The following is a 24,579-nucleotide window of genomic DNA, read 5'->3' on the forward strand; positions in this document are numbered from 1 at the left end:
TAAGACAGTCTACTTGAATAAATATTTTTAAATTGACTAAAAATAGGTCTCATCCAGCAGATGAAAATGCATTACTATAAAAGCAGGACTTGCAGGAAAGCTGAAGGTGTAATCCTTTCCAGTTTGAGGAAAACATGCATGGGGAAAAAAAATACCCTAACTCTGATGTAGGTTATACATTTCACACCAGAATCTGTGATTTTTACGTTGCAGTACTACACATGAAATTGTGAGTCTTAAGTCTGTGAAGAATTTGCTGAAAGGCGCCACTCCCAATTGTGCCTTCATCCCTTGCATTGCCATCATTCACCTGTCCTAAGTCACACAATTACAGAATGTCAGGGACCTTGAAAGATCATCTAGTCCAACCTGCCTTCCAGAGAAGGATCACCTATACAAGATCACCTAGGAATGTGTCCAGGCAGGTTTTGACTATCTCTAGACAGGGAGACTCCACGACTCCCCGAGCAGCCTCTTACAGTGTTCCATCACCCCCACAGTGAAAAAATTCCTCCTCATGTTTGCATGAAACTTCCTATGCCTCAACTTCCACCCACTGCCCCTTGTCCTGTCATCAGGCATCACCAGGATGAGCCTGGCCTGTTCGGATAATAAGAAAGCAAGTGACACAGAAATACTGCAGAAAGAGGGAAAGATGAAGAAAACTCAGATATGGGAGACAGAATGTATCACCACACAGTGAGTGAATTTCTGTGGAGTCAGGGTGCATCAGCAAAAGCGGCAACAGTTGTGTGTAAAACTGGCACTGGACTTCATTGCAGCACTTTTACTTGAAGTTTCTCTACAGAGAAATTGCTGTGGGTGAGCAGCTTCCCTCCCTATGGCGACGACCTCATGTTGCACCTGGCACACTGCATTCTTCACTTGCCTAAAGACACTCAACACTCACATATATTTGAGATCTGACAGACTCAGCTGCAAAAGGACAGGAGTGACACTAATTAATACTCAGAGACACAACACGAGACTGCGCTTGGCCCAGAATAGGCTAAAGGAGAAAAATTGCTTACAGCTCATACACTGAAATGAAGGGATGCCATACAGACAGACCCTGACAGGCAGAGAGGTGGGCATGTGCAAGCCAATTGAGGATCAACAATTCCAAATATAAGGTCCTGAACCCAAAGTTGGGGAAATCCCAAGCAGAAATACAGGCTGGCTGATGAGTGAATTGAGAGCATATGATATGTGCAAAAACTGAGTATGAGCTGGAAATGTGCACTTGCAGCCCACAAGGCCAGTCACGTTCTAAGCTGCATCAAAAGAGCATGGCCAGCAGGTCAAGGAAGTGATTCTCCCCAGTCTGCTCTCCTACTGCGAGACCCCAACTGGAGTACTGCATCCACTCACTGTCCAAGAACCAGGCTGGATAAGGCTTTGAGCAACCTGAAGATGTCTCTGTCTGTGGTACAGCGGCTGGAACTAGATCATCTTGAAGCTCTGTTTCAACCCAAACCATTCTGTGACTCTGTGATTCCAAAGTATGCACCTTAGTTGTCTCATAATAAATTTTTCTGTGACACAAGTTTTACTGAAGTATCTCATTTGACAATACTTTCTTTATTGCATTTCACACTAATGAAAACAGACTGTTAATAAATTTAGGACTAAAGTGCATAGGATGACATAAAGATAGCCAAGGGCTATAGCCTGGCTACTGAAAATGGATCCAAGCCATCTTGATTTCAGCAAAGCATTTGACACTCTCACAGCATCCTTCTGGCTTATCTGAGGCAGTGTGGTATAGATGAGCAGGTAGTGAAGTGGATTGGGAACTGGTTGAAGGGAAGAAGTCAGTGAGTGTGTGGACAGAGTCTAGATGGAAGCCTGTAGCTTCCAACTGTAGCGAAGTCCCTTAGGAGTCAGTACTGGGACCAGTTCTCTTCAATACATTCTTTAGTGACCCAGCTGAGGGCACAAAGTGCACTGTCAGCATGTTTGCTGATGACACCAAACTGAGTGAAGTGGCTGACACACGGGAGCATTGTGCTGCCTTTCAGTGAGATTTAGACAAGCTGGAGAGCTGGGCAGGGAGAAATGGAATGAAATTCAACAAAACCAAGTGCAGAGTCTTGCACTTGGGAAAGAACAACACCATAGATCAGTGTAGGTTGGGGGCTGGCTTCTTAGAGAGCAGTGAAGTGGATGGAAGGTTGACCATAAGGCAGCAGTGTGCTCTTGTGGCCAAGAAGACCAATGCCATTCTGGGGTGTATTAGAAAGGCTGTGGCTAGTAAGCTGAGAGAGGTACTCCTCCCTCTCTGCTCTGTCCTGGTGAAGCTGCATCTGGAATACCATGTCCAGTTCAGGGCCGCTCAGTTCACAAAAGGTAGGGAACTGCTTGAGAGAGTCCAGTGCAGAGCCACAAAAATGATTAAGGGTGTGGAACACCTTCCTTAAAAATAGAGACTGAGGGAGTTGGGGGTCTTTAGTTTGGAAAGAAGGAGACTAAGGGGTGACCTCATTGATGTTTATAAATATGTAAAGGATGAATGCCAAGAGGATGGAGCTAGACTCTTCTTGGTGATGCCAAATAACATGACAAGGGGCAATGTGTGGAAGTTGAGGAATAGGAGGTTCTATGGAAACATGAGGAAAACTTTTTTCACAGTGAGGGTGATGGAACACTGGAACAGGCTGCCCAGTGGTGTTGTGGAGTCTCCCTCTCTGGAAATATTAAAAACACACATGATGTGTTCCTGTGTGATCTACTCTATGTGATCCTGCTCTGACAAGGGGGTTGGACTAGACGATATTTCAAGGGCCTTTCCAACTCCAAACATTCTGTGATTACTTAGAAAAGCACAAGAGGTCAAAAAGACTGTCCACCTGCAAAGCCACAATAGTGAGACCCTCAAAATTCAGTTAGAGAATAATTTTGTAGGCTTTATAGACAATACCTAAATGATACATTATTTTCTGACTTAGAGCAGCAGAAGCCAGTTTGCACCACAAAAATAAAGACACCTGTGTAAAGTAGCCATTGACATAGGTCAAGAGCAGAGAAAATTATTGCAGATACCATTTCACAAAGTGTAGGTGTCTAAAGTTGGATAAAAAGCAAACACTAAGTGATGCCTTCTTGCTGCTTTACAAAATACTTCTTCAGCAAGGGTCAATGACAATTCACTATCAAAGCAGTTTTCATAATTATGCTATACATTCTGAAAAAAGAAAAAAAAAAAACCACAAACATGTTAAGAGAGGCTGGGGAATGGAAGAAAAGCAGAGGAAAAGACATCAGCATAGAATCCTTGAAATTATCCTTTAAGTCCAAGCAAACACATCTTGCACAACCACAGCGCAAGCTACCAGTCTCACTCATAGGAACACGGCTGAAATTCAGTGCACATTTTTCCACCCCAAAGCCACTGAAAAGCTAGTCAGTCCTGACATGAATTTGTTTCCACCTACTTTGCTATATACAGGTAATCCACTGTAGCACTATAGCCATACTTCCATAACCATGAGGTATAATGGTCCACAGCCATACATTATCACCTATCTGAAACATCTTTTGCCTTTTCTCATCAACTTTCCCACCCACAGAGCACAGAGTTCTTCACAAATATCAATATATATCAGCCTACACCTGTGCACGACAGCAAAGTCTTCCTCCTGCTTTAGAAGCAAGACCAAAGAGGAATAAGTTTGAAGAGAAAAGGGCACACCCTGGTTAGTGGTGGAGCTGCATAGTCTCTGTCAGAAAGCAGTTTATCAGCAGCCAGGGGTGCTGGGAAGGACAACCATGACAATCAAATTCTGGAAAAGTGTGTCTGCTGCTAGCCAGGACTCATGTCCCACTGGAAGAGCAGGGAATAATTGAGCGGGTCCTCAATTTCTTTCTTAGGGAAGCCTCGAAGGCCTTCTCTTCACAGGTGCAGGTGGCCACAGCCTCTGCCCAACTTCCCGTATCAATGGCTGTACCACGGCAGACCACAGAGAAGTTCAAAGTCGAAGTATGAAAATCACACAGCAGCTTGGTAGCAGAGCTGAGAATTGAGTTCCAGAGAGCCTCAGCTCCTGCCTGGTGGCCTCTAGCAGCACCTGTGCCAACTGTCATAAGCAAAGCATGTCTCAAGCAGCTGGGGATTTCTTCCTTCCTGCAGTGCCCCTAAGTAGCCCAGATTCTCTGGTTCAGCTTCTAAAATAACTCAGCCTTTGGAAAAGCAGGGTAAATCTTTACTGTAGCCACTAAAAGAAACTCATGTTTATACAAGGCACTTTATCATTTATAGCCACAGGTCTTACAGCTCATCTCATAACTCAAAAGCTACAAGGCAAAGCAATTTTAAAAAAAGATCTCTAACTGACAGGTGTTCTTAGGTACAGTACCTAAAGATTTGATTACACCATTGCATACATTAGTGTAGCTTGTCTTGGGACAGTATCATTATCTGGAATTTCAGTGCATCATGAGGATTGGTATTAATATAACTCTGAATGCAAACTGATAGATCATAACTGCATCTAACTTGGACATAAAATTGCATCTTCTTCATAAACTGAAAAGCTTATGCAAAATCCAGTTAACTACTAGGACATAAAACTTTAAACTCTCTAAACTTAATTAGCTTTGGAGTCTAGAATCTAGCAGTTGAAATATGCTGAGGGTAATGTTAAACATTATTGTAGCAATGATAATATATATTTTAAAAACTTGTAGAAATTGATCATGATTTTTTCTCTCCTTAGGCTCATCCCATGACTCTCATCTAAAATCACTTAAGTCCCTCAGACATCTGCTAATGTAAGATGATCTTAAATAATTTACCAAATGACTTCAGAATACAAATCTTTCCAATAGGGTCAAATTCAAATACCTAAAATACCAGTATAATTCCAAAGGTGTGGTTCAGTTACAGGTTTGCCATGGCTTCTATTGTTGCAGATATCCACAGCAGTCCAGCAAATCCACACAAAATTAATGATAGAGAACTTCATGGGCATGGATGTTAGGAAGAAGTTCTTCACAGAGAGAGTGATTTGCCATTGGAATGGGCTGCCCAGGGAGGTGGTGGAGGCACCATCCCTGGAGGTGTTCAGGAAAAGACTGGATGAGGCACTTAGTGCCATGATCTAGTTGACTGGATAGGGCTGGGGGACAGGTTGGACTGGATGATCTTAGAGGTCTCTTACAACCTGGTTGATTCTATGACTCTCTACATTTACATCAGAGTCCAAGTACATATACTGGTCATCAAACTGCTATAAAGGAGTATCCTTCAACCTCAAAGGCAGTTACAACAACACAAAACGGATAGAAATTGAAGCTAGACAGCCTTGGATAAAGGAAAAATATAACATGTTTAAAAATTCTGGGAACTCTCCACTTCTGGAAGTGTTTTAATTCAAATTTAGAGATTTCCAAAAGATGCATTCTGTTTCAGAATGAAACACTGGTTAGCCATATGACATCTGGTCAAAGACAGTGTGACTGCATGACCACAATGTTTCCTTTTGGTTTTACAGACTGAGTACACTGGCAATTGCATTTTTGAGAAATAGTTTCTTATGAACACCCTGGAGAACAGAAAACTGTTTAGAACTCATAAATTCTGTTTCTATGATCACACAAAGCTGTTGTAACAGCTACCGATGAAACGGTGGACTGAGTTTTAGTTTGGTAAATATGATCTAAAATAAATTTTTAATTTGGATCCTTCAAAAAAGCAAGGAAACTAATACATTGGGTTTTGTATTCATTTAGAATGCCAGTGTCAATGGGAGTGACATCATTTACTCCTTCTCAAAAAAAAGAGAAAAAATAATGTCAAACAATGTAGGTTAAACACAGCTTATGTAAGCACCAAGGGATACAACTGCATTAAGTGGATTATATGCAAAGGATTTAGAGTGAGTATATTATTTTACTAAAATGCTGTTTGTATTCATAAAATGCTCTGTGTGACACCAAGAGAAATACAATTCCACTTAATAAAATACATAGTACTTGATGTGCTTTTGATACTTGCAGAAGTTTTTATTTAACTGTCAGCACTTTCCCCATTTCACAGGTAGAGAGTCAGAAATATGAAGGAGTGAAGTTGTATTGCAAAGGCCACACACATTTAAGCAGCACAGCTTCGAACAGGACATAGCTGCCTGGCACCTCCTCTGAGCCATTAAAACTTGCAGCTCACAGGATGGCGAGGATCTGCTACAACGAAACAGATTAGCCAAGAAAAATCACCGGCTTTCCAGAGACATTGACTTTTTAAAATGATCCTAAAAGAAATGAGGTTGTTACACATAGAAAGTTGGACAAGGGTGAGATTCGTTTCCTTTGTTTTGGGGAGGAATGTTCTTTCCAGCTCCCTGTCCCTGCCTTTGGTTACCTTTAAATAAAGCTAGATATGACAAATTCTGTACATGTAGCATCTATCATGATTTCTTGTTCTTTGCCATTTAGAATAGCTGGGTGAAACAATCAGTGGAACAAGTGGAACTAAACATGATTATCTTACCTGTGAGAAGAATGCAGACAAATAAAAATGTTGACACACTGTACAGGGAACATACACTGCTGCCAGAAAGAATTTTCCAAATGCAAGGGATTGGGGAAAAAACAGACACTTTATCAAATTTTCCACTAATATCCTACACTATAACCAATATCATCAGTATCAAGAGGATCTTTTTAAGAAGTGGTGCATAGAAGCTGTAGTCACATTCCTAGACTGCCTGCTCCGAGTTAGAATCAGAGTAATTTCAACTGGAAAAGAGCTTTAAGATCACAGAAATCAGAAAATTACAGAAACATTAAGGTTGGAAAAGCCCCTCAGGATCACCAAGTCCAACTGATATCCCTACTCTGCAAGGTTCACCCCTAAGCCATATCCCCAAGCACCATATCCAAATAACCTTGAAATAAATCCAGAGTTGGTGACTCCACCACCTCCCTGAGCAGCCCATTCCAACACCGATTACTCTTTCCATGGTTTACTTTTTCCTACTATCCAGTCGAAACCCACCCTGTCCAGCTTGAGGTCATTCTCTCTTGTTGTATCACTGAATTACCTATGAGAAGAGACCAGCCTCTCCACAACGTCCTTTCAGGTGGTTGTAGGCACAGTGAGGTCTCTTCTCAGACTCCCCTTTTTCAAATTAAACAGGCTCAGCTCTTTCAGTCACTCTTCATAAGATTTATTCTCCAGGCCCTTCACCTTCGTTGTGCTCCTTTGCACTTGTTCCAGCATCTCAACATCTCTCCTGTATTGAGATGGCCAAAACTGAACACAGTACTCATGGTGCGGCCTTACCAGAGCAAAGTACAAGAGGACAATCACCTCCCTACTCCTGCTGGACTCAGCATTTTGTAGACAAATGCCATTGGCTTTCTTGGCCCTCTGGGCACACTGCTTGCTCATATTCAGTTGCTTGTCAGTTACAATCCCCAGGTCCCTTTCAGGTAGACAGCTTTCCATCCACACTGACCCAAGCCTGTAGGGACTTGGATTATTGAATCCCACTATTATTTAACTCTATCAGTCAAGCGCTAAACCAAGGGTTGTTTGAGTGAAAAACACTCTTCTAATATCCAATTTAAACTTTCCCTGCTGCAACTTTAGGCCATTTCATCTTGCCCTATCACTTGCTATTAAGAAGAGACTGACACTCACCTCACTAAAACCTCCTTTCAGGTAGTTGTAGAGAGCAATATGATCTTCTTTCAGCATCCTTTCCTTCAGGCTAAACAGCCACTGTTCCCTACAGCTGCTCCTCAGAAGACCTGTTCTCCAGACCCTTCATTACCTGCTTTCATTGCTCTTCTCTAGACCCACTTCAGCACTTCAAAGTCTTTCTTCTACTAAGGGCCCCAACTCAAGTTGTGGCCTTAGCAGGGCTGACTATATGGGGACTATATGGGGACAATCACTTCCCTAGTCCAAACTGTCTCAATATCCCTGACACAGGTCAGGATGCTGCTGGCCTTCTTGGCCACCTCAGCACACTGCTGGCTTACGTTCAAACCATCTCTCAAACAACACGCTCAGATCTTTCTCTGCTGGGCACATTTCAAGCCACTCTCCCTGAAGCCTGCAGTGACGCAGAGGGTTGCTGTGACCAAAGCGCAGGACCTGGCAATTGGCCTTGTTGACCCTCATACAACTGATACAAGCCCATTGATCCAGTCTGTCCAGCCTTCCTACCTCTCTCTTGCTTCCCTTGGTATTCTGCCATTTGGCACCATAGGATTAGCATTCTTACAGAACAATGCATCTCCCTCTGGTTCAAAACTAAGATTCTCCACTTCCTCATCTTCTGACTTATTCTGATATCCAGCAGTTCTGCAGTACCGTAGCCAAAAATACAATTTACTACTTCTCTGCCACTAGGAATGTAAACTCACCTGAAGAACAGCAAAAGAACACTTAAGTTAATAGAACACTGCAGTTGACAGAGCTGCTGTCTTTCCCTGGCAAGCTCTCAGAAGACAGATTGGAAATTGAAGGACTTTCTCCTTATCTTTTTTCAACCTTTTAGTAACCTTAGTATTCCTTTACGGCACCTGCCCATGCACTGCCTAGGGAGGTGAAGGAGTTGCCATCTGTCCCTGGAGGTGTTTAAGTAAGATTGGATGTGGCACTCAGCAACATGGTCTAGTCTGTGTGGTAGCGTTAGGTCATAGGCTGGACTCGATAATCTCAGAGGTCTACTCCAACCTCAATGGTTCTGTGATTCTGTGAATTGTAAAGAAACAGAAATGTTATCAACACCTCCTAACATTCATGGACTAATGATTGCAGACAGTTTCCCTCTATCTTTCCACGTGTTTATAACTGCTGTGACAAAACACTCATATCATGGGTTTGCACTTCCCAAATACAGATTTACCTGAAGTGCTTTTGTCATTGTTATGGCTCAGTAAAATCCTTTAGCAGTCCCTGAACTGTGAGAGTAAGGTAACATTCTTTTCTAACTGCAGTGAACTTTCCTTGGGTTTCTTTAAAATAAAGCTGCATGAACCTTTTTGATCTGTCTGTATATGCACTGTATGCCCATCATTAATAGTCTCATTTTGAGTGAGGATAAGCATCCCCAGCTCGCACACAGATAGCCAACCAGGCTGATGTCCCATTAAGCAAAAAAGCAAGTTACATATTTGGGAATTCTAACACAGATGTGCTGAGAAAATCTTATCCCAGAATGGAGATATTTTAGAAAGTATTTAGACAACCAAAGTACCCAAGATGAAACCAACAATGCTTAATTATATTAACGACACAGCACACTGCACGTACTTTTTTACACTCTCAGCAAAAGTGGCTGCAACTTCTACTAATCTCTACTCAAGTCAGCTGCTAGCTAAGGACTTCCACAGCATGCAGCACCATAGTGGCATGCAGCCTGCCCAAATAATTTCCCCAGATTATACCTCCATGGTTTTGATGCCTAGGTGTCCACTGCCAGAGGTTTCTTCTACCTTGGTCTTGCTATTTCACTAATGTACAGTCAACTTTGGAATTTCGGTACCCTGAAATGTTCTAAAACCTAAGGAATATAAGGTAGGAACCAAAACACTTGTTCACAATTAATTATATGTATCCTAAGTGCTTTTCATTTCTAAAGCAAGGTGATGAATGCTAAAGCCAATATTAAATGTCTCTTAAGACATTTTTCAGAATTTACAGGATTATCACTGCATCTCCAGTAAAGATCTGTCTACACAAGAGAATTGTGATCACTATCATTTATAAACAGGTTAAATTCAGGCTTAAGCATATCTAGTTTTTCACTGAGGTTCATTTGTGACAGTGAAATCACACACAAAACTCCTTTCCGTAATTGTGCTAGTTAGAAGCAAGCTAGAATGTTTTGGTAAAAAGAAGTAGATAACGGGCAGTGAAATGAAAACAATTGATGTCAACTTCTCTCACAGTCTCACTGAGAGCTCTGGGAAGAAGAAGTAAACTTTCTCCATTTTGTCTTTTCTTCTGCCTTTGCCTTCAGACCTAGTCACATCTCATTAACCTTGCTCCTACTAACCTTGCTCCCTAACCTCTTGGCTGCACCTCTCTTCTTCCTGAGAACTGGGGTAAGGTTGAGAGGGCCGGGGGGAGGTGTTGGGGTGGTTTGAGAGCCCCTCCTGGGGACTCAGGTTTCTGGGAGGGGAGTTGTGCTTTTGTATTGTTTATCCTTTGTATATTTCTGTATACAATTGTATATAACTGTATATATTGTAAATAGCTGCTTGTAAATTCTGCTAGCTGTAAATAAATTGCTTCATCTATATTCCCAGAGGCCGTCTGAGTTAGTTGGGGCAAATTCAAAAGTGTGGGGGGGCGTGTAAGAGCCCAAACCATCACAGTAATTTGTCCCAAAATTTAAAAGGTATGATTTTGGATCTTAACTTGTGAACAAATCACTGTGCAACATTAATTTTCAGAAGTATGTGTTCCTCTAGACAGTAAAAGTATCTCATAAAAGGAATGCCCAGGGAGGTTGTGGTTGTTCCTGTCCTGGAGATGGTCAAGGCTAGGTTAGATGAGGTCTTGAGTGACCTGTTCTAGGGGGGGTGTCCCTGCCTATGGCAGGAGGTTGGAACTGGATGATCTTTGAGGTCCCTTCCAATCTAAACTATTCTATGATTCTATGATCTATGTTTGCTGGAAAGAGAATATTTTTAACAGCAGAAAACAGACTGCAAAGCAAAAGCCAAGGAAGGACTCTCACTGCCCGAAGCCCCAAATTCACCAAGCACAAGAGAATTCGAAGACCACAATTTCTCAAATGAAACAGCCCTCATTTTTCTAAGCAGCTCTAAACCAAAAGCAATCTACAATCCAGCTATTTTTCTTAAATCTTTAAGACTGATTATGTTCAAGACACTTGTTGCTCTTCAAAATGGGTTCTTTCTGCATTTTCCCCCCCTCTTAACAGAATGAATCATATACCTTGAAAATCTTCTAGCCAATGCACGTCTGGAGTCTTTTGCCTCTCCAACTCCAGAAGGCTCCAAATACATAAAAATTAAGAAGCTGGTAAAATCTGCCTCATTTTGAATATTCTTGTCTCAGAAGATTTTAGCTACTTCTCCAAGAGATGGCTGAGTCCCTGCCTGCCTCTCCAGACAGCTAGCACCTTCCTCACCAACCGTAGAGTCCAGAGGGCAGCTCTACTGCAGTCTCTATAAACTGCTAAGTACTGGAATGGGGTATCTGGCTGCTGGTCTGACACAAGACATTACAGTAAAATTTAATAAAATGAAGTTTTTCATTCTATGCTTCTTGTCAAAATCTTGACTCAACTCCTTTCTATCCTGTGGACTTCCAATTTCCCTGCCCATCTCACTACCAGGTTATGAAAATACTGGTGTGAAGATAGCAAGGGAATGTAATCCTTCTGAATAATTTTCTTTTTCATTCCTCAAACCTCTCAACTGAGCTACAGTTCTTGGCCAGAAGTTAATAATGAGATTGGCATTGGCAAGGTGTTCTGCAAAACGACTTGGTGACAAGAAAACTGGAATATTCAGAAAACTAACATTTCTTCTTAATTTGTGTGAAATATTGAGGCAGGTGTTAACAACTAAGATGGCAATGATGAAATGAAAGTGTATTAATTTCTTCCAAAAAACACTTACATAATCTCTGACAGTACACTTTTTTCTTTTCTAAAATTATATTACACTGAATTCCTACCAGCCATTTTGTTATAAAAGATCAAAAGGAAATTCCACTAGGAAGTTTCTGTGATTGTTTTTTGAGGGTTTAAGTACTAATAGAAAAATTTGCTATCCCATTAATATAGTCATAGAAGCAGACATCAACAAAGGTTTTATTCTTTACATATAAACCTCAGTCCCATTAGTGTTACAATTAGCTTCATTAAATATTTCTACCTGTTCTCAATACAGGAAAAGAAATTGCCATTAAATGATGAAATTAGCTGACTATAGACCTATTATCACCTGCTACAGCAGCACTGGATTTGTGCAAGGGGAAGGCTATGCATATTCACATGGTGCTGGCTGAATATGCTCTGGATTACACTTTTTATCTATAGGTTCACCTTTGAGTTGGTTTTGCATCATTCACAGACCATGTGCTGAAAAGGAACATAAAACTTTAGGCTGCTATTTCTCAGAACAATTAAACATTTCACCCTACTATCTCAAGTGTTGGGCTGGTGCAGACAAGAGAGAAATTTGCCACGAAATGTTGCTGCAGTTCCATTCCATTATAGCACTACTCAATAATGTTTATCCCTGTGGTTTTCCTCTAGGTCTAAGTATGATGTAAACTGTAGACCAGGCTATACTGGGTCATAAAATAAGTTCACTTAAGCTTCAACACAGTGAAACTCTGATTCCTGCTGAAGCAACACAGACTTCTCAAGGACTCTTCCGATGGAGAATCAAGTTTAAGCTAAAACAGCAGAGATGCCTGTAAGTACAGATTTCAATCACACTAAGCAAACAAACTATCAAAAAAACTTGTGCAAACTTTGAACAACACAGTGAGTGGACAGAACAACAACTGCAGCAAAATCTCATGCCATTTTTTGACAGTGAACAGCAACTTTTTATCTCAAAAAAACCCTGAAAAAAAGAGCCAAGTTAGTAGACTATTTGCTCATTTGCTGGAGGGAGCTGTTACTATGTTCTGTCACACATTGTGATTCAGTTCATGTTCTAACTCACTTGGCAACAGGCTCCTTGGAAATAGTAAGTCTGATTCCTGATTTTAACTAAGCTAAAGACGTATGTCTTGCTCATGTGAAAAGTTTTTGAGGCGGTTAAATAAAGACTCTACAGTAGTAAAAACTGCATTAGTAAATAACTATCTTAAGCCCCAAGTGAAACTTTCAACATGGAAAATAAGATGACAGTTGTTAATATTCTGCAAACAGGTAGAGTAGCATTGATTCCTTGTCTTCTGAGCGCTTGTACAGATTAAGGATACCCAGGCAGGCACCAGTAACTCACCTGATCCTACTATGAAACTGCTGTGTTACTGTATTTGGTTAACAAAATGTTGGATTTTTTCACTAATGAGGTTTAACAACTTAACACTTAGCACTGCCAGGGTAAAAGACAACTTTACCCATAATAACGTTCTCATCTAAATTTCTCTAAGCTCAGTCCATGATGCTGGCTTTTAACAGACCAGAGTTTCAGTAATGCAATAACATCCTTCATTACTGCTGAATTTTGAGGCCCAAAGATTAAATAAAAAAAAAAAAATTCAAAGCTTTATTTTATTCTTACTTAATCTTGGAATATTTAAATTCACTAACAATCAGAAGATACCACTTAGTAACAATCTTCTCATAATTTAAATTTTTTGCCTTCTCCTGAATTTGCTATGAACAGTCTGATCCAGAGCAACTGAATATATTGTTTTGCAAAGGCACACTTCACAAATAGAGGTATACTCCTTGTCGAAGCAAGACCATGACCTTGTGGTGAAACTCATCTTTTCCCCTACTCATTAGACAGATATCTCCAGTAACAGTCATGGGTACTTCTTAACAACATGAACTGCTATAACTGCATAGCAACGTGATTAAACATTTACTCACGAATGCTATAGTTCTGCTCCATTCTGCCCTTTCATGAACATCCACAATGTCCTACCAACAAGGTGAGGATTCTGGCGTTACTTTCTCATCATCCTCTGAAGACAGCCCAGATAATTTGGTGTTGTCTCATTAAACATATGCTTGCCAGTATTTTACATATTACTGCTTTGTCCAGCTTGTTGTGGCAAACGTAAGAACTCGGTCTCTCCAGGACTAACATCTTTTTTAACACTAAGTCAGCAGATCTGGTTCTAAGCGCAGTTAGGTCAGGCTAGGTAGTGTAAATACCTGGAGCAATGTTTCCCTGGGTGTTTTGACTGTGAAGCAGACATGACAATGACATGATACCATCTATCTTGATAAAATCAGATATATTTATTTGCGGAAGTGAGACTGGAAATATTTCCATTTCTGAAAGATAAATGACCTTCACTCATCAATGAGGAGTTCAAACTTCAAATAAACCAACTGAAATTATTAAAAATCTTTAAATGCTGCAAGATGTAATCCCTTATTAGTGAACATGACACTTTACTGAAAAATAAATGATTGATTTTACATTTCTGAGTAATGTTGTGGCCCATGTCTTTTTTTCAGATCTGCACTGTGATACAAAGCACTAGGAACCTCACAGGCAAAATGGAACTGAAATCTCTTCAGTGATATAGAAGTTCCACCTGAGTTTCCTTATGCTTCGTGCTGACATAAAGTCTGACTTACTGACTGAAGTTGTAATCATTCTTTGCAAATTTTTCCACTTTGTAACTTTTTATTTCACCACTGCAACTAACCAAGAAGTACAATAGAGCTCTATGTTCCTACCACTAGAAGTGCTGTAATATTCTGATTTCAATAGCAGGCCTGCCAGCAATAAACTCCACTATTTAACATTCGAATTAGAGCTTCACGACACCTTCCAGCAATGGATTGATTCTATCCGTCTTCCCACTTCCTTTTACTACTGCTCACATTCTTTCATGCATTTCACCAAAATAACTTTGCTGAGCAAAACTCAGTGGAGCTAAAGATTCATGGTATAGTGCTTTCATTGACCTCTGCCAAAGGCATGCTAAGAGCAGCACATTACATAGAAATCAGAAACCTCTGCAACACATTTTATTTACCACTTAACTGCGATGCACAGTACCAGTCTCTGCTTTGAATCCACAATCACTTTTTATCTATGGACACATAGGAAATATCGCCATACACAGGCCTATGAAAGATACTGTGGATAAAAGCATTCTACAGGACAATCTACGTTAGAGACATTAAAGCTTCATCTGGGCATCTCTTCCTAAATCTACTTTCTCCATTTCATCTCTAAACGACAACACGTAGCATTGCTAGGCAAGGATGTGGACATTAACAGACAAAATTGTATTGCACTGCATATCCTTTATCTTCTCATCTAAATACATAGCAACATTAGGGTAATACAGAAAAAACACTCAAAATGTATAATACCCATCTTCAGTTTATGTTCCTTGTAGGATTATATTATTCATACAAGTGTCAAGAGGCTTTTCCAGAAAGAAAAACATAAAAAAACCCAATCATCAAGCCAAAGATCTCCAAATGAATTCATTACTAGAAACAATCTATATCAAGTTTTTATGTATCCCTGAACATCCAAACACTATCAGGCACAGGTGGTTTAGAGATACCAGATTTCATAATGGCTCTTCCATCATATGCAGGTTATTTACATGAATTTCCACTCAATAAAAATTCCATCATCTAAAGTTTCATGAAGGAACAAATTAGTGACCCGTATCTGAGGCAAGCACAGATAAAGTTAATTGTGTGTGTTACGTGAAAGCATTTTAAATACTAAGTAAACTACCATTATATGATTTGAAAAGTGAACAACTGTTAATGTTCCTTTCTTCACAAATACACATGCCATCTAATCTGCTTTATCTACTGGCATTAGATACAGACACATTCATTAAGTATAATACATTCATTAAGCATAACAGCATATAGTTTCAGTCCTTAGAATTCTTTAGCATTCTTGCAGCATGCCTTATTTAAAACTAAATCTTCTGGTTTTAAGGTACAGCTTATGAAACACAACTACATTTTCAGTCTGCTTTTTAAAAGAACATTAAAGGTTACACACGGTGAAGACAAACCAGCCTTTAGTCTACAAATGTAAGTTCATATACTGAAATATCTGCAGTCATACAAGAATCCCTAAGCCCAAGTTCAGTGGAAGCCATAAAAACAACCAAACCCACTTTTGTCAGATCTAGATATGACATCACCTGCTTCTCTTTGGATACAGAATCATTAACAAGGTTGAGTACCCTCACTAGAGATTTCAATATTTAAGTGATATTCAACAACGACTCAGAAATTCAGTAATTTGGTACCATCAGCAGCACAGTCTGTGAAGGGCAAGACCCAGGTGGTGTAACATGCAAAGTGTTGGAAAATCAATGATGGCCGATTTTCTGATGTGCAATTTTGGCCACAACAGTTTGGGTCAGCTGCCAGAGATGCAGAAAGATGTGCTAGTTTGAAGCTAGCTAGAATGTTTTGTTGCGAAGAACAAGATTACAGGCTGTGAAAGGAAAACAACAGTGATGTCTACTTCACTTATAGACTTGTTGAGATGTATAAGAATAAAAGCAAAACACAGATAAGGGAGTCTTCTTCCTCTGCTGCTGGTGAGCTCCAAGATGGATCTCACTCTCTAACTTCACTCTCCCATTTTCTTTTCTAAACCGCTCTGCTTCCTAACTCCCCTAGCTGAACTTCCACTCTTCCTTGGGACTGTGGTAAGGTTGAGATGGGTAGGGGGGAAGGTGAAGGGGTGGTTGAGAGTCCCTGCTGGGGGACTCAGGTTTCTGGGAGGGGAGGTGTGCTTCTGTATTACCTCTTATCTTTCATATTTCTGTATACAACTGTATATACTGTAAATATCTGCTTGTATGTTCTGCTAAGCTGTAAATATAAACTTCATTCATATTTCCAGAGTCGGCTGAGTCTAGTCTGGGTGATTTCTAAAGTGTGGGGGGGTGGGGAACACCCAAACCATCACAAAAGGGCATCTGAAAGCTGAGTATAACATCAAAGTTTATGGTGCTGTGTGCATGTGAACTTGTGCATTTTTGTGTAAATCCCTCCACCTCTGTGCACACAGGAAAGCAGCATGGACTGACAGATACGTGAGCTCTTTCCTCTCTTTTTGCAGTATCACCTATTCTAAATGCAGTGCTTGTTGTTTGAATGGTGGATCCCAGCATGCATGGGAACAGAGATTTGCGTCCTGATCATTCTCATATTAATCTCCGAAATAAGCTGTTCAGCGGAGTTGTTGGTGGTCTTAAAGAGTTAAGCAGTTCAGCCATATCAATACATGGATAAACATGCTTTGTGTGCACTTCCCTAGTCTTATCCTATCTTGAAGAGAAACTTCAGCCCTAAATGTGGCCGTGCAGACTATGGAAGTATTCTCATATGATACTTAACTTCTAAACAGTACAGCTGAAACATTCAAACTGTCTTTTCCTAAGAGCTTTTACATTTTGTACCTTATGTCTAAAAACCCCTGACAAATCCTTCACAGATAAAGTCATAATCCAAGGGCTTAAAAACCATTTGATTCTATTATCACTACTGAGAAACACCAGGGACTTTGGAATTTACTGGCAAGAGTGGCTTGCACAATCAGCATAAAAAAGCTAATGGGATCTTCTCCAAATTTTCTGTCCAAAAGAAAACCAGAAGAAATCCAATTCTATCGTCTGTGATGATGCTAATAACCAGTGATACTAAAGGATTAATACACAAGTGTTGTCTTAGGTATGGATACATGACAACATCACACTTTGCTATCAAACAGTAATTAAATTGAGAGCTACCTATTATAGTATATACTCTAAAAATATTACATTGTTTTCCAAACACATCTTAATATTAATTCTATTAGGAACTAAAAAAAGAACCACAGAACAGTGCATTCTTATTTTGATCCCTCGTAAACTAAATCCAGAAAGAAGGAAGAGAAACTTTACTCTGAATATCGTACCATCTCATGCACTGCTCCTTTTCATTATGAAAGCTAGTTGATTTACAGATCTGCAGACATATATGCTGTTGATGTGGTTTTGCAGGGAAGCACAGCACAGTGATCAGTGCATTAACAAAATTCCTGAACTTCTTCACAAGAGATGCTGGACTTTATGTTCCAAGAATATCGCATACTTAATACCATGGTATTGTTTTCAATTTGTTTTACTGAGGAGCCCAACCTTAGAGGAAAGATAGTGTGTCAGTTCTTGTAATGCTATATGCCATACACCTGAATGACCTCTGGTGTGATATTTCATATAAAAAATGCAAAAGCTTTTGAGTCAGACACATGGATTTTCTTACCTTTGGTTCCATTGAAATGAAGCTGTGGATACCTCTGCTCGAGAGAACTGACCTTTTAATTGTTTTACTATGGTAGAAGTGGTAGTAATCCTTCAGTGTTCCAATCTGTAAGGGGAGAGAACAAATAAAAAGAGGGAGATTTAAATTACAAAACCCACTTTTATTGTTTTCATTTCTAAAAGTCTATAAATTATGCAATTTCCTGCGTTCCTGTGTGAAATACTACTTGAACCTGCTGATCACCTTTCAAAAGAAGGACACATGATACAAATGGACAGAGTGTCCTTGAGGCACTAACTACATAACCGAAGATTATAACTGAAATGCTTAGGCTACCTGTTTCTACCTTTTTAATGCTTAACTTATATGCAGTACTTTAAAGCAATTCTGTATCAATCTCTATCCAAACTATTTTCAAACAAAATGTATAAAAATAATCAAATGTCTAGTTACTAAAAAGCATTTCATCCAGTTTGCTTAAGGAAATGTACTGTAAAATGCACTTGATTACATTATCTATATAATTATTAAAAGAATTTTCAAAGCACCAGAGTACACAATAGGAACAGGCTTCTCTTTCTGACAAACGCTGTCAAGAAGGTAGTATGAGAAAGAAACACGGAAATAGTAACTTCATAAGATATTGACTAGCTCAAAGTACAAAATCAATTAATGTACAATTGCAAATTTCATAATAGTACAGCAGAAACACTTCTTATCTCTTCAATACCCAACAGCAATGTAAACAGACAGCATTCACAGTCTGACAAAGAAATTTTTCCTTCCACATTCATAACTTCTTCAGTTTTCCACACCTATAAACAAACATTCAGCCCCTTTGTCATTAGAGAGAAACTATCTTCAATTAATTTGGAATTTGACCTTTATTACACTGCAAGTCTCATAAAACACTTAAGAATTTAGTTAAAAGTTCCTTTATGATGAGCAAAAAGGGACAATTGAACTTACTGTCATTTCAAGTTGAAACTCACAGTAACCTCAGAAAACATATTTGGTTTTGCAAATAAGTCTGAATGAAATCCCCAGAAAGGATGAGGCAACATTCAAAAATGCTTATCTTAAAACTCCCCTGTATTCTGAATGCATATGTAGGAAACTTGAGAGTTCAACAGTAAATGCTCAAAGAGAACTGTAAATATAAAAACCCAGAATATGCTTTTAAAGTATTAGAAAACAAAAATCTTGAGGAAGTATTAAAGCAGACTAAGGAACAGAGGACATTAGGAAGCATTTATTTATTGACAGGGTTGCCAAACACTGAAACAGGCTTCCCAGAGAGATGCTTCATGACTGTCAGTGTGTAAGAGGCATTTGGACAATGTCTCTGTACTCTTGGTCAGCCCTGAACTGTGAGGCAGTTGGAGCAAATGCTCATTGTAGCTGCATTCCACCTGAAAGAGTCTATTCTGTTCTATTCTACTGCATCACTTTTGGATGTATTAGCTCGAGTTTACTCTGAGTTTATCAGCCTGTAGCTCATTGAACGTCCCTTACCATCAGCCTTCTGTTGCACTTTCTGAATTATTCTATCAACCACTGAAACATGGGGACAGTTTAGCACCAGTACAGGTGATGGCATGCTTCCTCAAGACAAAGTGATGTAATCAGTCACTTCCCAGACATGTCCTGGACCCATCAGTAGCCCCAACCAGTGCTGAAGCTCTAACTACTGAAAAGTGGTGAGTCTTGCTCTTTTAAGTCCTCAGAGTCCAGAGAACTATATATTCACCACACTAGACTACTTTACAAATGTTACAGATCTTCTATGGACTTTGTTGTCTTCAGAGTGAATTAGAAACCTACTATTTTGTGTATGTCTACACAAGCACAGACACTGTGTAAAAACACACAGTTCAAGCAGGCAACTAACTTTTACCACAGAACAGCATTTGTAGAAAGGTCACATTCTAGGGAAAATACACTTGTCCTGTTTTGTGCTGTGCAGATCTCGGTATCATTCAGTTCTGTGTTCTTTCTTGCACTCATTTCAAGATTTTGGGGGGGGGTTATTTATTTACTAAAGACAAATTCTATCTGACCCCTTGGATAGCATCTGAAACAGCAAATTTAGGAGATGACCTAATTGTACTTTTTAGAGGTTTTTGAGCTTGGCAGCACTAGGCACCCACAGAAAAGACTGCAGGGATCCAGACGCTCTACCTTCTAGCCAAAGAGAGACAGCCTGAGGCTTTGTAATGCTTGACCCTTTGTAAATGTGCCTTCCAGGCACAATCCGTTTTCAGATAATAATAATTAATAATAAATTTAAAGGTGTGATCTACAGCTTTCATTCATAATTGTGAATTAAATAAAAGCATTCTGAATCTTTTAATGCAATTTAATTTATATTCAGTAACTGCCACTGCCTTTCACAGTAAGGTAACACCAGCATTATTAAACATTTTATGGCCCTCTTTTCACTTAATGGGTATTTACTCAGACCTTCCAAATCCTTGGACCACTTGGAGAACAGTTAAACCATGGAAATATAGCACAATAAAACTTATCATTAAGGATGTTCTTGTTAAATTGGTTTTCATACTTCCAACCACCAGGTCTTAGAGGCACTCTCAGAGGAAAAAGCAATGCAAAGGCAAAAATACCAGACTGCAGAGCTAACTACCTTAGAGACTGATGGCAATTTAACTGAGCTAACTTATCCTTGGGAAATCTTTGCAATCTCCTTTTTGACCTGGGCAATGTGAGATAGACATATATTTCTGAGAAATTGCCTGGCCAAAAGCAAGAAAAATGGATTGCAGTTGTATGGGGAATCATCTCTTCATCACTAAGCATTTTAAACAGAGATTCACACACATTTTCAAAGCACCAAACTATATTCATTCTAAGACTAAGTAACTCCTGGAGAAAACTAACCTACAATATCACAGTGGAGCCCCAGAAAACCAAAGTAGATGCATATTTACATTAATTTTATATTTATTAGGTGTTCTTTTCTATCTGAAGTTGAGATAACATATGGATTTTAAAGATAATATGAAACAAGAGCCAACTTTCTAGGCTTGTCCTTGAAAAATACTTTTTCTATATGTTGTTTTATAGCCTAAGGCAAATCTAAGATAATTCAGGACATAATTACTGACTGAACTTATCTACGTCCACATTGTGTTCTCATAAACTCTGGAAGGGAATACATGCACTAAAGCTGCCTGTAAAATATAAATATACTGAATATATACATGTTATCACCAAACATATGAGACTAAGCTCTGAAACTGCAGCAGAAACTTACATATAGCAGAACATGAGTGAGGAGGTCACTGAAGCTAATGGGAACGAATCCAGGAGATGCCTCCCCAACAGTTTCTCATCTAGTAACCTTTTTTTTTTTTTTTTTTTTTTTTTTTTTTTAAGAGAAGAATTGCCTACATACCTTGCTGCAAAGTACACTTGTCCCAGTGGGCTGCATGGAAAATAATGAGTTTGTGAATAGCTGAATGTGTTTACAAGTCCTCATTTCTCCAGGCACAGAATCATAAAACTGTTGAAGTTGGAAGAGACATTTGAGATCCTTAAGTCCAACTGCTTGCCTAGAGCTCGCAATTCCAACTTTAATGCTAAGCTACTACCACTAAAACATGTCCAGAAGTACTGCATCCACTCATCTTCCAAACACCTCCAGGATGCTTCTCTGCGCATCCTTTCAATGCTTGATAACCATTTTTGTGAAGACATTTTTCCTAATATCCAGTCTGAACTTGAATTCCAGGCAGAATTTGAGGCTGTTTCCTCTCGTGGAATGTGAGAAGAGATTAACCCCCACCTTGCTCCAAGCTCCTCTAAGGTAGTTGTAGAGGGTCACGAGGTCTTCCCTCTGCCTCCTCTTTTCCAGACCAAACAATCTCAGTTGTGTCAGTTGCTCCTCATAAGACTTGTGTCCAAAGCCCTTCATCAGCTAAGGTGCTGATGGACACACTCCAGCAACTCAATGTCCTTCTTATTGTGAGGAGAACAAAAGTGAATACAGTACTCAAGGAGTGGCCTCACCACACCAAATACAGGGAAATATTCCTAGGCCTGCTGGCCCCACTTTTCCTGATACAAGCCAAGATGCCACTGGCCACCTTGGTCATCTGAGCACGCTGTTGACTCACATTCAGATAGCCATCATTCAGCACTCTCAAGTCCTTCTTTGCCAAGCAGCTGTCCAGGCACTCTTCTCCAGATCTGTAATATTGCATAGGGTTGCTGTGGCCCATATGATGCATGTGACACTTGAGCTTCTTGACTTTAACACAGCTGCTCTAAGCCATCTATCCAGCATGTTCAGATCTCTCAGCAGGGCCTCTCTGCCCTCCAGCAGATCAACGCACCCACCCAGCTTGGTGTTGTCTGCAAGTCTATCGAGGGTGCACTTGACAACACCAAACTGTGTGGTGCAGCAGACACACTGGAGGGAAGAGAAGCCATCCAGAGAGAGTCTGTCAGGCTGGAGAAGTGGGCTCAAGTCAATCTCACGATGTTCAACAAGACCAAGTGCAGGATCCTGCATCTGGGTTGGGGCAATCCCAGGCAGTGACACAGACTGGGCAGTGACAGCTTGAGAGTAGCCCTGAAGAAAATGACTTGGGGATGCTGGTAGAGGAAAAGCTCAGTATGAGTCACCAGCGTGCACTTGCAGCCCAGAAAGCCAACTGTAGCCTGGGCTGCATCAACAGAAGTGTGGCCAGCTGCTCAATAGAGAGAAGTGATTCTCCCTCTCCATGCTGCTCTTATGAGACTGTGCTAGTTTGAAGCAAGCTAGAATGTTTTGGTAAAAGAACTAGATAACGGGCAGTGAAATGAAAACAATTGATGTCAACTTCTCTCACAGTCTCGCTGAGAGCTCTGGGAAGAAGAAGAAAACATTCTCCACTTTGTTTCTTCACTCTTGCTTTTGCCATAGACCTGGTCACATCTCATTAACCCTGCTCCTACTAACCCTGCTCCCTAACCTCTTGGCTGCACCTCTTTTCTTCCTGAGAACTGGGGTAAGGTTGAGAGGGCCGGGGGAGGTGTTGGGGTGGTTTGAAAGCCCCTCCTGGGGACTCAGGTTTCTGGGAGGGGAGTTGTGCTTTTGTATTGTTTATCCTTTGTATATTTCTGTATATAATTGTATATAACTGTATATATTGTAAATAGCTGCTTGTAAATTCTGCTAGCTGTAAATAAATTGCTTCATCTATATTCCCAGGGTCCGTCTGAGTTAGCTGGGACAAATACAAAGTGTGGGAGGGGCGGGGTAACCCCCAAACCATCACAGAGACCTCACCTGGAATACTGTGTCCAATTCTGGAACTCCTACTACAGGAAAGATATGGACATGCTGGAATGTGGCTGGATAAGGGCCACGAGGATGATCAGATGGCTGGAGCACCTCTCCTACGAGGACAGGCTAAGAGAGTTGGGATTGTTCAGTTTGGAGAAGAGAAGGCTCCAAGGAGACCTTACTGTGGCCTTCCAATATCTGAAGGGGGCCTCCAAGAAAGCTGGGGAGGGACTTTGTAGGGTGTCAGGTAGTGATAGGTCTAGTGGGAATGGATTCAAGATCGAGGAGAGTAGAGTTAGATTAGACATTAGGAAGAAGTTCTTCACCATAACTGTGGTGAGACACTGGAAGAGGTTGCCCAGGGAGGTGGTGGAAGCCCCAGCCCTGGATGTTTTTAAGGCCAGGATGGATGTGGCTCTAGGCAACCTGGTGTAGTGGAGGGTATCCCTGCCTGTGGCAGCGGGGTTGGTACTAGATGATCATTGTGGTACCTTCCAACCCTGACAATTCCGTAATACCCTTATCCAATCATTGACCAAAGATATTAAACAGAACTGACCCAAATACCAAGCCCTGGAGAACATTACTTGTAACTGGCCACCAAGTGGATTTGACTCCATCAATCACAAACCCTTGGGCCTGGCCATCCAGCCAGTTTTTCACTCAACAAAGTGTGCACTGTCCAGTTCAGGAGCAGACAGTTTCTCCACTCACACTTGAGAGTCTTTCCCTCACCTACCAGGCAGGTGACCTTGTCAAACAAGGAGAATAGATTAGTTGAGCAAGACCTGACACTGAGACAAATCATCTCACTGTTGCATATGGGAAGCATGATGTTGTTCAAGACGATCTGCGCCATGACTTACTCTGTTGCAGAGGTCAGGCTGACAGGTTTGTAGTTTCCTGGATCCCTCTATCAGCCCTTCTTGTAGATGCGCATCACATTTTCTAACCTCAAGTTTGTGTGGACCTTACCAGTTATCCAGGTTAGCTAAAAAATTATGAAAAAATATTTAATTACTTTGGTCCTAAATAGTGTGAGAAATGAGGCTGGATTGAGTTCAAATCTGGTTCTCAGCTCCCTAAAGCAGTACAGAGCCAAAGAAACATATATCTGGTACCCCATACAATTACAGAACATAAAGCATTATAAACAGGTACAGCAATTTATTTTGTGGGGTTGAAAATCTGACCCTGCACATCTCTAATAGTTGCCACAAATTTCTGAAACATTAAAGTTCCTGACAAAAGGAAATGTCAAGAACAGAGAAATGAAGAGAGCTCATCAGGTCTACTGCCATTACCTCATTTTGATAAAATAATTTCAATTCTGTCTCAACCTCTAAAATGTTTTAA

At 40.3% G+C, this 24,579-nt stretch overlaps 1 protein-coding gene across 2 annotated transcripts in view; it reads right to left on the reverse strand.

Annotated features, from left to right (window-relative positions):
- The window catches only part of PCSK5 (proprotein convertase subtilisin/kexin type 5), a 325,127-nt gene that overhangs the window by 271,925 nt on the left and 28,623 nt on the right, over nt 1-24,579 (reverse strand). For both annotated transcript variants that reach the window (XM_064176708.1, XM_064176709.1), the window contains exon 2: nt 17,934-18,038. In XM_064176708.1, coding sequence (XP_064032778.1) covers nt 17,934-18,038 — 105 coding nt within the window. The remainder of the gene's footprint in view (nt 1-17,933; nt 18,039-24,579) is intronic.

Source organism: Pogoniulus pusillus, chromosome Z, assembly GCF_015220805.1.
Source record: "Pogoniulus pusillus isolate bPogPus1 chromosome Z, bPogPus1.pri, whole genome shotgun sequence".
Lineage (NCBI taxonomy): Eukaryota > Metazoa > Chordata > Aves > Piciformes > Lybiidae > Pogoniulus > Pogoniulus pusillus.